The sequence below is a fragment of the Squalius cephalus genome (genome assembly GCF_949319135.1).
Source record: "Squalius cephalus genome assembly, chromosome: 1".
In the NCBI taxonomy this organism is placed as follows: Eukaryota; Metazoa; Chordata; class Actinopteri; order Cypriniformes; family Leuciscidae; genus Squalius; species Squalius cephalus.
The window spans coordinates 53,323,235-53,343,964 of NC_137122.1; the positions used below are offsets into that span (position 1 = coordinate 53,323,235).

A 20,730-nucleotide genomic window follows, 5' to 3' on the forward strand; every position below is an offset into this window, starting at 1 on the left:
TTGCCATGGCACTGTTTTGATAAGCAAAAAATCCCACAGCACACCTCTATATACACATATAAAGCAAAATTGCACATAGCTGTATTACTTCAAATGGCATATTAAAACTAGATATTTTATTAAAAGTAGTACTCACATTTAATGTGAAACTTAAGTCAGGTAGGAACAAAATAAGGTCATACAGGTACCTATGGTGTTGGTGATGATAAACCAACAAATCAAACCAAAAAAAAGAGAGTTGGTATTGTGGCTTTATATATGGTCAGACACTTTTTATGTGTTACTTTTTTATGTGTCATTATAATATCAAAATTTTCTGAAGATCAAGCTCAAATGGCGTTACGAGGTTTTTGACCAGCGAATGATAGAGATATTTTGTCTGTCACTGGAACTGAGGCAATCAGTGCACATTACGTTTTCATCAACTTACAGGATATGAAGTTTATTGTAGCTACAGTATATGGGCACTCAGTTGTTTTTGAAATCTCATAATCAAAATGATACAAAAGATGAAGCACTATGCACAGGATATTTAACACCGGACTAAGACTATTCTCCGCTCTGCAAATACAAAAAGCTTTAGCCTTTATTGACATAGTGTTTCATGAGTAAAGAAAACATTGTACTTACTCAAATATCAGTTTTTGCAAACAAGCGGAGATCTCCAAACTGTGCTGCACTTCATTCACGATAGAGGCGGGTGGAGTTATGAGATTGTTTGAGGAGCCAGTGGAGTTGCAAGGTTTAGTCACAACCTCTTTTAAATGCTTTTTATTGGTTATATATTTGTAAAACAGATTAAAGGGTGACCAATAGCATTCATTTTATTAAACAAAAATGACTAAATATAGAGTTACAAGGTTTCGGCCCAACACCAATGATATAATCTTATTTGTAGCGTTTATTTTTTCTTAATTTTTGGAATTTGATCATTTTCCATAGCACACCTGACAACTTGGGAAACACTGGTGTATCTACCACTGTCTATTATGATGTCATATGCCACTCATTGCTCGAACTAGTTTTTTGTTCAGAATTGAATGTTTGCATGGAAAAACTTCCATGTAGCAATAATGGCATGTAGCATTGAAGTACTGACTTAAGCCCTATTCGGACGGGATTAACTTTACAAGGGTAGATATAGTAATGTGATTTTACCACAGGACGTCTGTAATACTAATGGCCAATTCACACGGGATAAGAAATCTCAGTAAAACTAGCAGAAGTGGGAGAGTAACTCGATTTACACACCGCCGTCACCCTCCTGTCGTCATGTGTGTATTACGTTGCTTCCTGATATCACGTGTGCAAACACATAGAACCTATTTTTATATATATAAAACGGTTATGTCCGGTCGAACGATGTATTAATTAACTTCAGATTGGATTGTGTTGGTAATAGGCACTTACCTAACGCTAAAAGATGTTTCGTGCCTCTAACAAGTGCTTTCGATCTTCTTTCTGATCTAAATGGTGTGTGGAAAAGTTTTGCCACAGACTCGTCCCAGCGTCTTGAACGCAACAATGCTTTTTCAAGCGTCTCCATACGTGGAAAAACTCACGGAAAACTACTTTTAAACACGAAATATTTACATACATATTTACAGCGGGTCTATTCGCACGGGATTAGTATTACCTGAGGTCATTTTTCCAGACCTTTTTACTGAAGATAAAAGTCGCCGTAATCTTTACTGGCATTGTCCATAATGATTACTGAGATGGCACATTCAGACGGGACTAAAATCACAGAGAAGCTCTGGTAATTATTACTTTACCCCACCTCTCCATGGTAAACTAGTCCCGTCCGAATAGGGCTTTAGTTGTTATTATTAGTTAATATTTTTACATGTATTCAAGGTGTCAGCCTTATCTGGAATGCTGAACTGACCAATCAACAGACAGGACAGGAACTGTCTATTTTATAGATCTATTTTAATTATAGCAGCATGCTGCAAACCCACACCCTGCCACATTATCAGATGCAGACTTGTGTTCATATGCAACATGCTCATGAAGGAGCCGTTATCTTGAACGAGGGTGAAACCTCACACAAACACAACCACCTCCATAAACTCTCTGACCGTAGCGGTGGAGGATGGATCCATCCCCTGGATGAATAAAGTCCACTAGCAAAACAGCTGTACGTGAAATCTGACCCTAATCTTCTGATCTGTAAACGGCAGGCGTGTTTATTCATCCGCCCTGAGCTCTGACTCTCTGCACAGTCTGTTCGTCAGGGTAGCCTGCAGAAATTAATTACTTTGCTCTGTGTGTCCGCACCCTGATGGCTAATGTCTCACCTCACCGTGGAGTTTACTGTCTCTCTCTCTCTCTCTCTCTCTCTCTCTCTCTCTCTCTCTCTCTCTCTCTCTCTCTCTCTCTCTCTCTCTCTGCCGATGATGGATGGATGTGCCGGTGACGCCGGTGTCTGTGATAAGAGACATGCCTCTTTCCCTTTGCTTGTTCCAGACAGCACATCATCGTCATCCTGACATTTTACCGCTCCCATGTTCCTTGTAATCAGCCTCTCCTGACCTCGACAGCAGAGACGATATGGGAAGTCGAAATCACACGTTCAGCGATTCATTCAGACTAGTGTGCTAAACAGAAGCACGAAGCCTTGGCAAAGACTTTAGCTCAGTCCTGTTTCAGATTAGGGGTGTCGGTGCTATATTCATCATCTACGTCATAGTAAGCTACTTGTATAAACTTAATAAAAGCATGAGTGCAAATGTGATATTGAATTTCTGCAGCAGTTCCCTAAACAAGAAGTAACTTCCATTTTAGACTAAATATTGTCCGTTTCACGTACAAAAAGCATAATGTTTTTTTTTACCAGCATACAGTAAGGTTTTGTTTTTGCGTTTTTGAACGAATCGTTTAAGAAAGTGATTCAATGATCTGTTCATACAGACCGTTAATTGCTTAGTTCGTAAATACATAAGCGTTTCAAATTAATCGTTTGTAAGAATAACTCCTGCCTCTTTTGCTGCCACCTACTGGTGGTAATTTTAAAAGTATCTATCCTTTTTACTATTCAATATTGTAATTATTTTAAAACATTAAACTCATAGCAATATTTATGCAATTGTGATTTAATGCAATTCTTGTTTGTTTATAACAGTTCACTTGATTATTACTAATGATTGTTTGGGATCATTTTATTAAATAGTTTATAAATATAATATAATATGTGCTATAACATAATTTAAGATGAAAAATAGAAAGTGCACTTTCCAAAAAAGAAAAGACAGTGAAGTGTGCAACCACTGAATATACTGTCAATTATATATAGTAAATTAAAACTGAATTAAAACATAAACTACGTTTTTAAAGGGATAGTTCCCCGTGAAATGGACATTTTGTCATGAAAATGTTCAAGTTTCTTTCTTCTGTTGAACACAAAAGAAGATATTTTGAAGAATGTTGGTAACCAGACAGTTTTTATTTTAATTTTTATGTTTAATTACCAACATTCTTTAAAATATCTTTTATGTTCAACAGAAGAAAGAAATGCATACAGGTTTGGAACATCTTGAGGGTGAGACAGAATTTTCATTTATCTATCATCTATCACTTTTAGTCTATTTTTAATAAATATTAGTAATAACAATCACTTTCGGACTTCTGGAATATATTACTTTAGGCTGTGAATCTGTGATCCTAATCTTTTATTCCTGTCATAATGAAATATCCTGGAAAATTATCTCTGAAAAAGAGTAGGAAACCTATAAAAGTATTAATAAAAAAATAAAAACATTTTTGAACAGACTAGTTTGCCCAATGTTTGTATGTTGACTATGTATTTTTATGCCTATCAGAGCATCATATTGTTTATATATCAGCATACTAATGTCAGACGCATTTGTGTGGCGTCTTGTTGTTCAAATCCGTTTCATGATGGTTATAAAGGCAGCACGGCCGCTCACTAGGTTTTGGAAAAGATCTGTGGTGATCCGTGGGCATCTGTCTTTTCGAAGTCTGCCCGTTTCGGCAGGAATGGTGTGTTTTAATGTCTTCTCCGCCGTGTGTGGCATGTCCTCTGTTTCTTTTACCTTCCTCCATGGGGGGGAGAATGAAGGTGTCCATAGCAACCGACTTTATCACGGGTCTGTGATGATAAACAAGACAAATAGCACACATACGCCCCGTCCATCTCCCACGGATCATCACAGCTCTCTGGGACGTGTTCGCTTGGACAGATACGCTGGTGCTTTTAACTCTGTGTGTGTGTGTGTGTGTGTGTTGGTCTGTAATGTTGCAGAAAATGCAGCTGTTATCTGAGCTGACCAGATTGTTGTGTGTTTGTGTGTGTGTGCACACTATAGCCAGACACACAATGCACATATGTAAGGGAAAGGCCCTCATGTGTCCTCAGTGTGTTTTTAAATCTGCCCACTTCACACTCAGAACTATATATTTTTAAAATTGACTAGTCAACTAGTTTGTCTTTAGGAAACACTGTGTAATTCTGTCTGTGCAGTGTGAATAGGCCTTTCCCATGGGTCTTTTAAAAGTCTTAAAGGGTTAGTACACCGAAAAAAAAAAATCCTGTAATTTACTCACCCTCAAGCCATCCTAGGTGTATATGACTTACTACTTTCAGCCAAACACAATCGGAGTAATATCAAAGCTTTATAATGGGAGTGAACGGTACCTGAGTTTTTGTAGCTCAATAAAGTGCATCCATCCATCATAAAAGTAACCCATACGACTCCATTGGGTTAATAAAGGCCTTCTGAAGCAAAGCGATGCATTTGTAAGAAAAATATCTATATTTATAACTTTAAAAACTATAATCACCGACTTCCGGTAATGGCCGTACGCGAGTCTAGTTCGGCGGAAGAGTGACCTCTGACCCGACCATTTGTTTACATGGAATGGGTGGGTTTATGACCTATACTGCATCCAGCCAGCTGGGGGTGATCGAAATGCTTTGGCTTCACTTTTCAGGACGTGTGTGGCACACCTGAGTATGACCACGTAAATTGTAAAAATGTAAACATTGTGTAAATCCAAGAAAAAATGGTGGGTGAGGGGGGGTTTGTTGGTGATTATTAGGGATGGGGGAACAATTAGATTCTTGGATGCATCACGATGTGGACACGGACGATTCTGAATCGATTCACAAATGTAAAAAAATCGATTTTCTAAATGTTTTTTTTTTCTTTCTAATAAAGTTATATTGACGGAACTCTGAAGCGCGGACGTGCAGTTCCCAGACAGTCTGTGGCGTACGCATAACAGAGACACACGATGGCTGAGCGCGAAATCCGAACGGCACCCTCTTCGTTAAAAGCTAACGTATGGAAAATTGGCATAATTTCATTTTTGTATGAGAGCTGCTTTCTGTATAGTTCAGTTTTCACATCAATATGCTGTAAACCGATCTGTTATACGTAGGTTTACTGTACGGCCCTCCACAGTCTCAGTGTGTGTGTCAGTGCAATGCCAGTCACAAAAAGTTACATTTTGACTGTGCTCTCTGCAGATGTTCATTTACTTTTTTTGTATAAGCTGTTTTTGATTGTGGTATACAGCAACAATTTCAATGCATAACTCTTTATTATTTAGTTGTGTATAAGAGCAGCTTTATATGTTACTAATTATTCAGAATATGCGCAAGTCCACAAGCATTGTTTGTGTGAGAGCTGCTGGTTCATAATTTTTTAACGAAAGCCGTTTGTGATTTTGCTACAGCAAAATGTTTTTTTTTTTTGTTGTTTTTTTTGTCTAAAGGATTATATTGCTCATTGCACATAACAGGAGGATGGTGATTAGAAGTCTATTATTAAATGCTATAGATTCAGAATATGCTGAAGTTTGCTGCTAGTACAGGCACACATCTCTTTTCCTGTTGGTTCTTTGCAATGTTGGGACATACGCTGGCAAATGTAGCCTTACAGTTGACTTGCCAAATCACTTCCATTTGTTTTAATAATAAAAGATATTGGAAGTAAATTCTTTACGGGTCATTACAAATTAGGGCTGGGCGATATGGCTGAAAACTGTATCACGATATAAGTGTTTCATATCGGTCGATATCGATAATTATTGAATTTTTTTATAACATATTTAAAATAAGGACCAGTCCAGGAGACAAATATATTACATTTAAAGATTTTTTTATTTTAAACTTAACCTACCTCTGATTATAATCCCATCAGTTATAAAGGCAGAAATGTCAACACGACCATGGAAAACTCAAAAGTCTAAAATCACAATGAACACTTAACAATTATCTCTTAACATTAAGGTGCAAAATTAAAGAATACGTAAGAAATGCTTTATAAAGGGGTGGGCGATATGGCAAAAATATAATATTACGATTTCTTTCTATAAATTCTATTAATCTATTTCTTTCTATTTTATATAAATTATACATTGATACTTATTAAAGCTATTAATAAAGTTATTAGTCAAGAGCAGTGAGTGATTTTCTCTTTACATTTTGTTGTTTTATTAACATTAAAGGTATAGTTCTCCTAAAAATTCTAATTTTCATAATTTACTCTCTCACGTTGTTTTAAACTCGAATAAGTTTCTTTCTTCTGTTGAAAATAAAAGTTATTTGGAAGAATGACCAACAGTTGATGTACCCCAGTGACTTCCATAGTATATTTTTCTCCTATGGAAGTCAATGGGGACCAGCTACTGTTTGGATACCCACATTCTTCAAAATATTAATATTAGAAAATATTAGAAGGCAATTAATACAGGTTTGGAACAACATTAGAGTGCGTAAATAATGAGATAATTTTTATTTTTGGGTGAACTATCCTTTTAAGGACAAGCGGCAGCGTGTTTACTATTACTACTGTCTCTTTAAGAGCTGCGCGCGACGCGTCTGTTATACACGCATTTGACAAGCAGATTTTCTCTAAATTTTCTCAAGTTTGCTTTCACTTTAGACATATCCGACTAGTTTATGTAAACCTTGTGTGTATATAACAGTATTAGCAAAATAAGACTCGAAAGATAACTTAGTATTCAGGCGCTGGTAGACAGGCTTTTAGTGCATGTGAGCTTCACATGTATGCGCTGAGAAACGCACACGCTAGAACAGCGACGGTCTTGCATAATCTGCAGACGACATTGGTCTGACTACGGTCAGACTTTAAGTCAGGCGAGCTGACTTTTCCTGTTTTATCTAGTTACTAGAGAGTGAGTGCCTTTGTTCAAGCAAACTTGCTTTGCTGGTTTCTTCCGACGGAAAAAAAAAAATTATCGAACGTTTTATCGAACGCATTTTTTATTGATATTGATTACGTGTCTATCGCGATACATATCGTTATCGTTTTATCGCCCAGCCCTATTACAAATACTTTGCTTTAAAAGTACCAAGTAGTCACACACACACAAAAAGATGCATCGATAATCGCTTTAGCATCGCAGCCCCCTGAATCGTAATCGAATCGAATCGAATCGTGAGGTGCCTAGAGATTCCCACCCCTTGTGGTTACTGTATGATGATTGAAATTGTGAAATGGCCTTAATTGCTAAATAAATTACAAAATGCTATGTTTTCTAATACAACTCACAGCGCCATCTGCAGGATGCTGTTAGCATGTTAGCCAGGGTTCAAAGCACATTGAGTAATTGAAACGTTGTCACTCAGCAGTTGCCCAGTAACTTTTTTTTTTTAATGAATTTTGACAATGCATGGTTGTGAGAATGTGATATGGCTTAGTGATGTTGTGATGTAATTATACAAAAGTATTGTCTGACACGCTGCACGTTTCTGGAGCATTCATTCATTTTCAGTTTCGCTTCACAGTGAATGCTACTCTGCAAGTGCTGTACTGTATGTGTCGCTTATAATTTGCAGTTGGGAAAGCAACATGTGCCAATCATCTTCGTAATGAGAATAGTTGTCATAAAATAAATCTGTTGTCAACAAAGAGAAGCATTACGTCTTCTTTCGGTTTTCCACCAAAATAAAAGTAAAAATAAAAATAGTTTAACGTCTGAAAGCAATGAAATTAAGACAAAAATTAATGTTAGTTTTGTAACTCTGTAAAATAAAATAATAATGATGATACTAATTATTAACAATAATAATAATAATAATAACAATAACTTTTATTATAACATTGTATTATAATATATTTTTATTTTGATGATTATTAAATACTCATTTATTTTACAGTACAATAGTATGTATCACTGCAATAGTAAGATATTTCTTTATTAATTTAATTAAACATTTTAATACTAATAATTGCCATGGGGTTTTCCCCTTTCTTTGTCTTGATAGGCTAATAGATCGTGATTATTTTGCTGAAAATTATAGATGCAACGATTGTTGTCATTTGAGAAATGTATCTTTACATTTCATCGGACGTATTGCACTTTAACCTATAAGCACAAATCAAGAGAAGGTCAACTCATACGCATGCTTTATTCGACCAACGACATGACTTGATTTCATCTAGTTTTCTAATTTATTATAGGCTATTTATCATATAAATTAACATACTCTCTACATTATGAAAACTGGAAAACAGTAAAAATTCCTAATAATAATTCCAGTAATTCCAAAAATGTTTTTCTTTTAAAACAACAGCAAAAGAACACTGTATTGTCACACAGAGGTTACGTAAACTACATTTATTCAGCAAACACATTCACAAACAATACACTGGCCTAGTCGAGATCCATGTTTGTGTTTATCACAGTTCGTCACTGAGCAGGTTTGATGGCAGATTTAGTCGCACAAACAGCACAAGCGGCTCGTGACAGCACACACAGACTGACTGAACGACACTTTCATTTAAGCAGAAGATCTCAGTGGAGATCGCTGAACTCCAGCTTACTTGACGCTTCTTCCGCAGTGTAGAGAGGGTGCATGTGTATGGTTGCCAGATCGCAAAAATTAAGTAAAACAAAGGGCAGAAAATGTATCCTTTTTACTCAAAAGCTCTGATTGGGGGATTTAAACTCTTGACATCTGACAAGTTATTTTTTTTAACTACATTTTAGTCTCATATTTTTCGTCAATGATACTGTTAATATAGTCCCAATTATCGTTTAATGACTTAGTCATGGAAAAAAAAGGTCGTTGAAGAACATTTTTCCTCATAGATTTCATTAACAAAGTTAATAATATTATTTATATTTCTGCTGTTTCACCTGCTGTAATAGAGACTTGCATTTTCATTCAGCTGGTGGATTGAAAAGAAGCCAGTGTGCATTCTAAAAAAACTAATCATAAGATAGATGAAATAATGCTTTAAATGAATATAAATATAATCATTTTGATTCATCCCTTTTTTTTTTTTAAATGGTTCAAAGGCTGAAATGTGAAATCATTTTATAAGTTTTAGGTTTTTTTTTTTTAGAGCAATTTTCCACCGGACAAATTGCGATTGTTAACTCATGATTTCTGTTCTGTGCGTCTGTGCGCACCAATCTTGCACTTCTATCTCCTCCTCAACCAGACCACCTAGAGACTACTAATTAATATTTGTGCAGGTCCTAAATTAAGCAATAAGCTTCTTGAAGCCGTGTTTTACAGTTGATTTAGAACCGCTAAGGGGCGTTGTTAGGCACGGCATAAAAATATTCATTTTAATATTTATTTTATTCATAAAGTAAACACCAGCAACAAAAAATATAACGTTATAACACATGTATTCCTCCGCCAAGCAATGTAGTTCAAAAGAGGTTGCTAAGCAACACATGCAGCAACAAAGAATCACAAACTGCAGTTGCGCAGTGATACTAATGTGATTTACAACGGCTTCGAACGCGGCTCAACCAATCAGAATCAAGGATCAGAACTATCCGTTTTATAATTTCATTTTTAAAACCCTGCCTTTGAGTTTTTCTGAATGCTTCTCTAATTTGATCCAATTTAAAGAATCTCCATTAAAAATATTGAAGCTAAAGCTAAGAAAAATCAAGACTAGTTGATTGTCGGACAACTTTCTGACCGTTCCTACTCTGCCCTGCTGTCCAGTGTATGGTTTATTTGTGGATGGCGGTGGCCTGTTTAAGCAGACATGATTCACAGTGACTGGAAAATGTTGGCGCACAGAGGAGGAAGTGGATTAAGATCAGCTGTAAGGACCTCAGGCCTTTCCCTTGATTAGGAGGGGTTGCCCACACTGCCTCTTCCTGCACCACTAGCCTTTATTGTTTTCATTCGCCATTTATAGCCATACCTGTGCTTGAATAACAACAGAATAAAAGGCTGGCCCTTCCTCTTCATTAACAATTGATCCAAAGGTTTAATGCAGACAGGAAATGTCGTGGCAGGTGTAGCGTGTAGATTACGGTCCCCGGCTGTGAGTTGGGACTGTGGTGTTTACGGTTTTGTGTAGAATACTTGACCTTGAGTCACCTGATGAATGAATGAAGTTATCACAAACATAAATGATGATTTTGACTTTCCGCTATATTTTCAGCTTCGTCTTGCAAACTTTCACAAAACATCAGCCTATGGACTTTAGAAATATTTGATCTGTGTAGTTAAATGTCACCGCCTCCCACTGTTTTAACATTGGTCTGGTGTCTTTCAAAGACCTTTTGCTCATACTAAATGTTATATCATGTTTCATAATAGCTAGTTTAGTTTAGTTTCATAAAAGTAATTCTGTGATCAAAGCTGAATTTTCAGCATCATTACTCCAGTCTTCAGTGTCACATGATCCTTCAGAAATCATTCAGATATGATGATATAATAATCAAGAATCATTTCTTCTTATTATCAATGTTGAAAATGGTTGTGCAGCCTCATTATTGTGATCATTCTTATTCATGATTCTTTGATGAATGGAAAGTTCAAAATCTTAAGAACGCAACCTAACTTTAATTTTTTTTACTGTCGCTTTTGATCAATTTAATGCATCCTTGCTGAATAAAAAATATTTTTACATTGCAGTTTATGCTTTTTATGTAATTTATGAATGTCCTTTTTTTTTGTTTAAAAAATACATTTTCTGTGGCGTCTACCCACTTGATATAAAATGCAAATATATTCCTATTTACAGTACCTAATTTGCATATTTTCTTAATTTGCATATTGCAGTCAACATTTAAATTTAAAAGAATAAAGTCACAAGATGCTTCAGATGTCTTTATAATTTTGGGAGAGATGCCCAAACATGATGTCCAAAAAGTACTGTAGCTCTATGGAGATGAAGTGGTTAAGAAAGAGAGACACACACACACACACACACACACACACACACACAGGCAAAACATGACAAAGATGAGTGAAAGCAAAATCATCGTGACTAGTAACAACAAACCAAAGCAAAATCTCTTTTTTTTTTTTTCTATGACAAGCAGTGGAGTTGGAGGAGGGGAGGGATGTGGCTTTCATTCATCAGTGAGAGATCTCTGTGTCATCTCTGAGGAGTGGAGATCTGATGAAACCCATTGTGAGATGAATGCTCTCTCACGTCACCTGCATTATGCCATCATGAGGGTGTGTTCATGTGAATACGCCTGCACCGAACAGCCTCCACAGGCTACATACTTTACATGTGCGGCGTAAGAAAACCACACTCATAGTTAGTTTGTGTGAAGAACAGACCAACATTCGAGTCTTTATTCACTGAAAATCAGCCGCAGTCACGCTTGTGCTCATTTAAACGTCAACTTTCAGTCTGTAGTTGTCATGCCTCTTAGAAAGAACAATTACGTCATGATTGCTGACAACTGAGACCATATGTGACCCTGGATCACAAAACCAGTCAAGTCGCACGGGTATATTTGTGGCAATAGCCAACAATACATTATATGGGTCAAAATTATCGTTTTTTCTTTTATGCCAAAAATCATTAGGATATAAGTAAAGATCATGTTCCATGAAGATATTTTGTAAATTTCCTACCGTAAATATATAAAACATGTATTTTTGTGAGTGAATGCAGCACAATCGCCAACATAAATGGACAACTTTAAAGGCGATGTTTCGATTTTTTTTGCATCCTCCGATTCCAGATATTATTATTCCAGAAAATATTGTCCTATCCTGACAAACCATACACCAATGGAAAGCTTATTTATTCAGCTTTCATGGGATGTATACATCTTAACCCTTGTGTTATGTTGGAATTCTGTGTACTCCCCTTATGGTTCGGGTCAAATTGACCCTAATTGGATTCAATTCCTCAAAAATCACACTATGAAAAACAACAAAGATTCAGGTACAAACTGTAAACTTTTAATATCAACATTTGTCAAATATTCCAAAAAATATATATCTGAAGATATGATTTAATGAAAATGTTTTTTAACCATTTTTTAAAACGGTTTTGTTTTGACAAAATTTGAATATACATTATATTTATATATATTTGCATATACATTTTTTTAAATTTTTTTTTTTTTTTTTTTTTTTTTTTTTTTTGCTTAGAACATCATAACTGAACAATTAATCAATTAATCTGAGCTCATTTTTCCTGCTGTCTATGTCGAAGTCTCAAGATATTTCAGATATCTTGAATATATAAATGAGAGCTTATTTTACTATCTGTGTCTGTCAAAGATTTTCATTTGTAATTTGCAATTAATTCTAAACACCATGATTTAGCTTTTTCAAGTGTGTTTGGTTTGGGTTAGAGCACTTTTAGATACACTTACACTTTAGAACTGGAGTTGATGCCCTGACATACATAAAATATATGTTTTTATTTTGTGTCTGTACAGTTGCTTTTGAATAGATGCCTATGATGGTCAAATTGACCTGCGAACATCACAAACGTAATAGTAATTTTGTTTTGTATATGTCAAAAAAAAAACAGCATGTTGAATCTTTGCATGCATGTTCATGATGATAAATGTGAAAAAGTCACAAAATATCAAGAAAAAAAAAAAGGTTTAATATTATTTCAGGTAGCTTGAAAAAATAAATGATAGGTAATTTTTACCATCTGTGGCTGACAAAATATTTTTCTGTATTGAAATAAGTGTGGAACACCTCATTTTTTAGCTTCATACGGTAGCAAAAAAATAAAGTAACAAAATATAACCAAGAAATGTTTCTGTCAGGACCACTACTGTCAAATATGATTGACAATTTGCATACAGTTTGGATTGGCGGAATGGTTCCGTTCTGGGCGAGAACTCCCTGCGCATCCATGCAGCCTAGCATGGATAAGAGCAGGGAGAGCAGCAATAATCCCCCTTGGGGTAAACAGAACAGAACCAACATGGAAATTTGCAAATATATTTAATTCAAGATTTTAAAAGTACAACATATTCGATAATTGTTCTGATTCAAGGGGAATCAGAATGTCAAATCCTGACTGGGCGAGAGGAGGAGCTGGGGATGGAGGAGGGTAATTCGCTCCTGAGAAACGCGATCGCTGCTGATAATACTTAAGGAGCTTATATATGTATACGGTGATAGGTGTCGTATTCCTATAGGTAGATGTGGATCAGCTGATGCGAGCTTGACTAACGTGACTTGCCAGAACTAACGCTACGCTTGATTTCTGTCAGGACCACTACCGTCAAATGTGATTGACAATTTGCATACAGTTTGGATTGGCGGTATGGTTCCGTTCTGGGCGAGAACTCCCTGCGCATCCATGCAGCCTAGCATGGATAAGAGCAGGGAGAGCAGCAATAATCCCCCAAAACAAAACCATATGCCAATATCCCCCAAAACCAACTGACAGCGCAATTTGGATGCTTTTGTAGTTACCTGAGTGAGCCAAGGCAACAAGCATGTTGCCAATACCTGAAAAGCTTGAGCAACAGCATGCTACCAACAATACCAGCAACAAGCATGTTGTCAATACCCGAAATGTTTAGCAGTAAACATGCATCTTGCAATGAATGACATCCACCTGAAATGAAAAAGTGAAAATTAGATATCAAAATGAATCAGCTGCTTGCTTGTTGTATATCCGCAGTCCAGTTCCAGTTTCTTTGAGTGACGCCTGTGGACTAGAGATGAGAGATGGAGATTTAATTTTCAATGATCTTTTTCATTGGAAATAAGTACTGAAGTACACAATACTGAAGTAATCCTGGTGGAAACTTCTGGTTCAAGCAGAATTAGCAACACAGAATTAGAATTAGCTGGATGGTTTAATGTAACAAGCGTGATGCTGATGCTTGGATACTCACAAATATGTAGATTTGAATAAATTCCAATCACTAGACAAGTTATTTGTTGACGTGTACTGCGTACACTGTCACCTGTCAATGACGTTATAACCTTGTTATACTTGGTTGTAGTTTACTTCTGTAGAAAAGAGAAAAATTATTTAAAAAAATGATATACACACATTTTGTTATTATAATTTTTACACACTACCCCCACCACGACTGAGGCTGATAGAATGTTTACATCCTGATTTTAGCATCATATGTTGAGCTCTATAGATCCAATCTAATTGGGGAAGCGTCACACCAAGCTGGAGCAAGCAAGGACACATGGCAACAAGCGTGTTGCTGTAGCCAATTTAACAATTGTATGGGATCTATTGGGGGAAGCGTACACCCCTAGCGGCAGCAAAATCTGATACAAGCATGTTGTATAATCGCGGAAATATTGCTAAAACTAGTGTAGTTTGGCAGGGGAAGCATACACCCTACAGCAATAGCTCTGACTAGCGGCAAGAAAACTAATAAAACTAGCATGTTTGTATAACCATAGGACTAGTATTAAAACTAGTGTTGTCCGGTCAGAGAAGCATACATCCTCTAGCTCTGAGTCAGATGCAGTGTGCACTGCGCAGCTAAGCAATGACATACAGTGTGCTTCCTCATTAATGAACATGATTACTGCTCCCATCCTACGGATTCCTTCAGCTTTGGAGGTGAAGATGACGACTCCCATGATTCCACACTCCTTCACAGCACCATCAAGCTACAATGTTGTTAGTGTTGTTGAATACCAGACCTCTGCGGTGAATGTACTGTGTATTTTGCACAAGTATGTTACCGATATCTAGATAGCTTTAGCCACAAGCATGTGGTAACTTTAACACATTATGTTGCAATAATCAGATAGCAACCACCATACAGTACTGATAGCAATGTTGCTGAAATCATAATGCAGCGATGCGAGCAGCAATGCAGACTGAGGTCACTTCCAAATCAGGAAACTTATGATCAATGCGGCAAATCTCGTGTTCAAGTTTAAGATGAATCTGAGGTGAAATCCTTGTGGGGAACTAATTCCTCTTGCTAAATTCCCGATTGCACGGTTCCTTGTGAGATGATGTTGTTTGCCTGCCGTATTCCGCCATTTAATTCGCTCCTGAGAAACGCGATAGCTGCTGATAACACTGAAGGAGCTTATATATGTATACGGTGATAGGTGTTGTATTCCTATAGGTAGATGTGGATCAGCTGATGCGAGCTTGACTAACGTGACCTGCCAGAACTAACGCTACGCTTGATTATTATTTTGGGTCCGTACAGTTGCCTTAGACTAGAGCGTTAAAATATGCGGGTCAAATTGACCCGCAAACATCACAAAAGTAACAGTAATTTTGTTTGTATATGTCAAAAAACACCAGCATGTTGAAACTTTGCATGCATGTTCATGATGATAAATAATCAGTATTTCCAACAACTAGAAAATCTAAACGGGTCAAATTGACCCGCAACATAACACATGGGTTAAGTTCATAAAATTGACCCATGTGACTCCATTATCATTCATTGTACATGAGATATAAATGCAGCTCCTTTGACACTCGCTTCCATCACAACGCCTGACATTCAATCTCACTGGTCACTTTGTTCCTTTATAATGTTTTCACCAAAAAGTGTGTTGTCATCTTCACAATGCCTTTTTCTTTTCTTTTCTTGAAAGCCATGATCACACTGACAGCTGATAAGAACCTGCGACCTTGTTCTCTCTGTTCTCTGCAGTGTCTTGAGACTCTCACTCACCGTCAGATGGACATGCAGAAGTTCATCGCTGACGGCTGTCGAGAGGCTCTGCTGGAGGAGAAGAGGCGCTTCTGCTTCCTGGTGGACAAGCACTGCAACTTCTCCATCCAGACCACAGCTTTCCATGACAAGGTTGGTTACTTCAGTTAACACAACTAAGGCCTGTTCACACCAAGAACGTGAACTCTAACAATGACTAAATAAGCAAAATGTTGTGTTTATTCTAAACTGAAGTTTATTCAGTTGCACGCTTTATTGGATGGATTTTGATTGGCTGTCAAGGTTTTAATTGTCCATTGAATCGCTCTGAAAATGAGTCCAGCAACATATCATTCCTCTGTGTCGTTATAGTTATGGGGGTGATGTGGACTCCACTATTCACTTAGAGCATTTTTTAAAACTTCATGGTTATCATTAATATTTTAGTTATCATTCTTGGTGAGAATAGGCCATTTTTGCTCCCCCAAAACAGGGACCTATTTTGTTACAGTTGCATTTTTATTTTATTTTTGGTCTTGGTTTGGTTTGCTTTTGGCAACATTTCAAAGCGTACCAAAATGTTTATGCAAGTCACATGCAAGTAAAACTGTCCTGTGATTGGTCAGAGTGCAACTGCTCATAGCGTCATCCACCAAGATGGATTGATAAGTTCACTCCTCAGGCTCATTGTGACTCTATCTTTAGCTGTCGTTACACACACTTTTAGAAATGTATATGAGCATTCCCGCTCTAACTAGTTATGTATATATAACTAGCTAGATTTTTTCAAATAAAGACAAGCTAACACTAATTTTAGTTACAGAAAATGACATGAATATGACACAGTGAGCAACTGAATATAGCACAACATAGTTTGAAATCAAGGGTTTAAAGACCGTCACACACAGAGTAACGCGTTCATGCAGGCTACAAATGCACACTTCAGAATATTTGACAGCTGGATTCAACTAAGCCTGCAAGGTTTAAATGATTATATTGAGCATCCATATGGTATAATCAAACGTATCTTTTGGGGCGCTCTCAGTGTATGCATTGATTTGTCATTTTAACTGTTGGAAATTGGGCGTAAAAATGGACTTCAAAGATTTCTTATCCTTTTGCGTCCTCTATTGGGCATGATCTGCAACTAGTCGACGTCAAGCTTAAAGGCAACTAGTATGTGCAACTCCTACTGTATAGTAGGTAAAAAACAGCAAGTGAAAAGAGCAGTACATTTGAATTCACAGTACTCATGATAACAGTATGCAAAAGGTCCCCGGATGACCTACTACTGGCGAGATTCTGAAGTGCATGTCCAATGGAAATTATATTGTCCAATGGACAATATCTATCTATAAATTACAGGAACGTCTGTTTGTGTGTGTCTGTTATTCGCATATCTCTTGAACCGTTAGTCCGATGGATTTCAAACTTGACAGGTGTCTTGCTACGGGCACGAGTAAGTGCATTGCCAAGTTTGGCGTTGTTTGGATTAGAAATGCAAAAGATATCGTTAAATATATCAGTAAAAGAAGCACTTAGAAGGTTGTGGTTTAAAAATAAATATTCTGACATAAACACTGTCAGCTAAACAAATTCAGCTACACTTTTTTTATTACTGAATATTATATTTTATTCACAGCCATCATTTGTAGTTGCCTATTTACAAACTGTTTGCTCAAGCGCAGCGTTTTCTCGGAGTTCACTGTGTAGCCTGCTCCCTGAATCGTTGCGCTTATTCATTTGTGGATGTTAACTGAATCTGTAAGTCAGCTACGCTGTTTACTTCTGAATATTATATCTATCTATAAATTACAGGTACGTATTTATGTCTGTCTGTGTGTGAAAGTAAACAGTTGATGTTTAAGACCGTATAATGGATCTGTGCGTCAGGTCTTAAAGTGACAGTAGCATAATATAGCCTACCTGCTGCCAAATTATGAGATAATATAAAAAATATCTATATGGCAGTTTTTCCCCCATGGTATCAATGTCAAAAGTGTGGCCAGTGAAAATGTTGAGTGGCTAGTAACTTTGAAAAAGCACTAGCCACAGCGGCTGCTGAGCAAAAAAAAAGTTAATATCAAGCCCTGAAGACCTTCATGATTACTGCAGCTGCTCATGTGCTCTCTTTAACTCTTGGATCTGATACCTTCTTGTGTTCTTGAAGGCTCGAGAGCTTCTGTCAGAGAACCTGACCAGCTGGCAGGACAAATGCAGTGATGCTACCAATGTCCCCGACAGTGTGATGTCCATGATTGAAGGTCTGCGCACTCCAGTGGCCAACACTCCTCAGGCGTCTCCATCGCTCCAGCGCCACAGCAGGGTGAGGACACCAACTCCCACACTACGTAATGAGTACAGTGTGCAGGCCGGTTGTGTTATGAATTCATACCTGCATTTTTCTGTACCTGTACAGTCCAACTCGGATGCACTGATTCCGGCACCTCCATTGCCGCCTCAGACGAGTCCTCTGGCCAGCATGTTCAATCAGGAGTCCTCCAGACAGGAGAGAGAGTCTGGTGAGCATCACCTTACATATTACATAGATTTATCCTTCCAGTCTCACCTCTGTAATCTAAAATCAGCATGAGCTTAGATATGACCCTGTTACTTTCCTAAAACACATTCCTGATCTAATTTTGCATGACTAACTTTTTGACATTGTCATTTGTGAAGGCAAGGGAAAATGTTTTGCTATTTATTGTTTTAGGCTGCTGTTGTTGGTAATGCTGCCTTTTTAAAAATCTTGCTAATAGTCAATGTGACTTTAATACCAGTTAACCCTCTGGGGTCTGGGGTGTTTTTGGGGTCCTTGAGATGTTCTGACATGCCCTGACATTTGTGCTTTTTTCAGTTGCTTATAAACATATTAATGGCAAAGGTGTAAATTCACTCTATATAGCACAAACAGGACTTCCATAATATGTGAGCCACATGTATGTACATGTTTTCATTTTTGAGAGAATAATGTTTATGCATGGTTATCGAAAAAACTAAAAATTTAAGTTTCTGAAATAAGGCCACAAAACACATCATTCAAAATGATATGAAAATCATCATGCCTAATCATTCACAAAAAAACGATACATTGATTTTAGTTTTGTGAAACACTTTTAGTTTGGAAAGCCAATATGCGGATGGGGCGTAAACGCTCCAACAGCATCATGCATATTTAGTAGTTCACACCTGGTGAGACTACGTCCCTGCATACTTAATGAGCCATTCATTCAGGTGTGTCACCTATAGCTAACTTAAATATACAAGCTTCATAAAAATGATCATTCTAGGAGAAAATTTCAGATGGCATTTAGAGGCTTTTGCATCTGAACTCTTCATATATACACACACACATATATATATGCATGCACATACATACTTTATAATCTTTTCAAAACTAGTCAACGTCTTTCAAAACTAAAGTATACATTTTATCATACGTATTTCAAAGTAAATGATTCATTAGTTAGTTGATGACTTTATTTTTGACAAAACACATACAGTATATATTCCTCATCTCAGTATAGCAATAGAGTTTGCTAAAAGCTGTTCATTCAATACAGCAGTATTTGAAAATCGATCATATTTTGTAAAATTACATTTATATTTGCATTTATGTCAAAACCTAGACACTTTTAAACATCAAAAGGACATTTATTAATATGTATTCGTGTCAAAATGACAAATAAACAGATTTTCCTATTCAATTTTGCATGGAAACGCTTCCAAGACGCTTGCGTGTCGCGTGAAAAATAGGCGTCGGTTCTATTTCTAGAATGCACGCGTTTTCCACGCGGCTCGTGCCGCGCCTGAGATGCGCGTCTCACACAGGCAGTGTGCAAACTCTAAACTGTTAACATGGATGGGAGCCGAAATAAAAACGGACACGCCACGCAGCTGAGACGCTTACGCCACGCATCCAGTGTTTCACCGGCCTTATCCAGCGGATGTGGGCGTTTCACAGGTTTGTATGGATCGCCTCACATTTGCGTTTGAATAGCGCGGTCTCCGTAGGCGGAGTCACATTAAAACTTAATTAGCTGAGATGAGAACGACTGACATCTCTCTCTTTACATACATATTATATAAACTGTGAATATTTGTTTTTTATAAAAATTACTTCATTTGAAAGAAGAGAATTCAAGCTTCATGCCTGTGTGACTGTATGCCTGTTTGACTGAGTATTCGCTGAGTTACAGTTCATTTTCGGACGCGTTTCAGAATTGACTTCACTGACGGAGAGTAGGCAGAACTCGCATCATGTTTATTTTTCTTTATTTGGCGAAAAGCACAACACTTTGTTTTTATTATGAGCATACACAAAAAAAATACACACTAAACAGGATCGATTGATGTATAACACAAGCATATAAGATAAAAATTAATTTTTTTTTTTTTTTTTTTTTTGCACTCATACGGAAAAAAACGAGCCTATCGCGCCGGCGCGATAGCCGACCTCAGGGGGTTAACATAATAAAGTTATCAGCAATAATAGCCAGTAACAGTACATTTTTAGGGAAGTGTTAAAGTTTTAGGTATTTTATTCTACTTTATTTTAGCTTAGTTTCAATCAACAAAATTTATTTTAAATTGTTGTAGTTTTGGATTTAGTTAACAATAACAACACTTTTTGGGGATGCATTGAGATGCTTTTTACAGTTCAGTCACATTCCTGATGAATAAAATATTTAGTTATTTTTGAATATCCTATTCACTTTGTAAAGGCAGTGAATTACAAACTGTCATATACTGTCCAAATTCACACTTGAGCAATTCAATTCAAAGAACTATTGTCCGATATGCCACATTTGTCAGCATCTGTATTCAAATGTATCATTACAAGTGAAGCTTTGAGGACGTGTTGTCTTGTCTTTTTCCCTCTAG

The 20,730-nt window shown here is 36.9% G+C and overlaps 1 protein-coding gene across 1 annotated transcript in view; it reads left to right on the plus strand.

Annotated features, from left to right (window-relative positions):
- The window catches only part of baiap2l1b (BAR/IMD domain containing adaptor protein 2 like 1b), a 72,438-nt gene that overhangs the window by 34,370 nt on the left and 17,338 nt on the right, over window positions 1–20,730 (plus strand). The window contains exons 7-9 of the mRNA XM_079874055.1: window positions 15,847–15,999; window positions 18,017–18,172; window positions 18,266–18,368. Of these exons, the coding sequence (XP_079730181.1) occupies window positions 15,847–15,999; window positions 18,017–18,172; window positions 18,266–18,368 (412 nt within the window). The remainder of the gene's footprint in view (window positions 1–15,846; window positions 16,000–18,016; window positions 18,173–18,265; window positions 18,369–20,730) is intronic.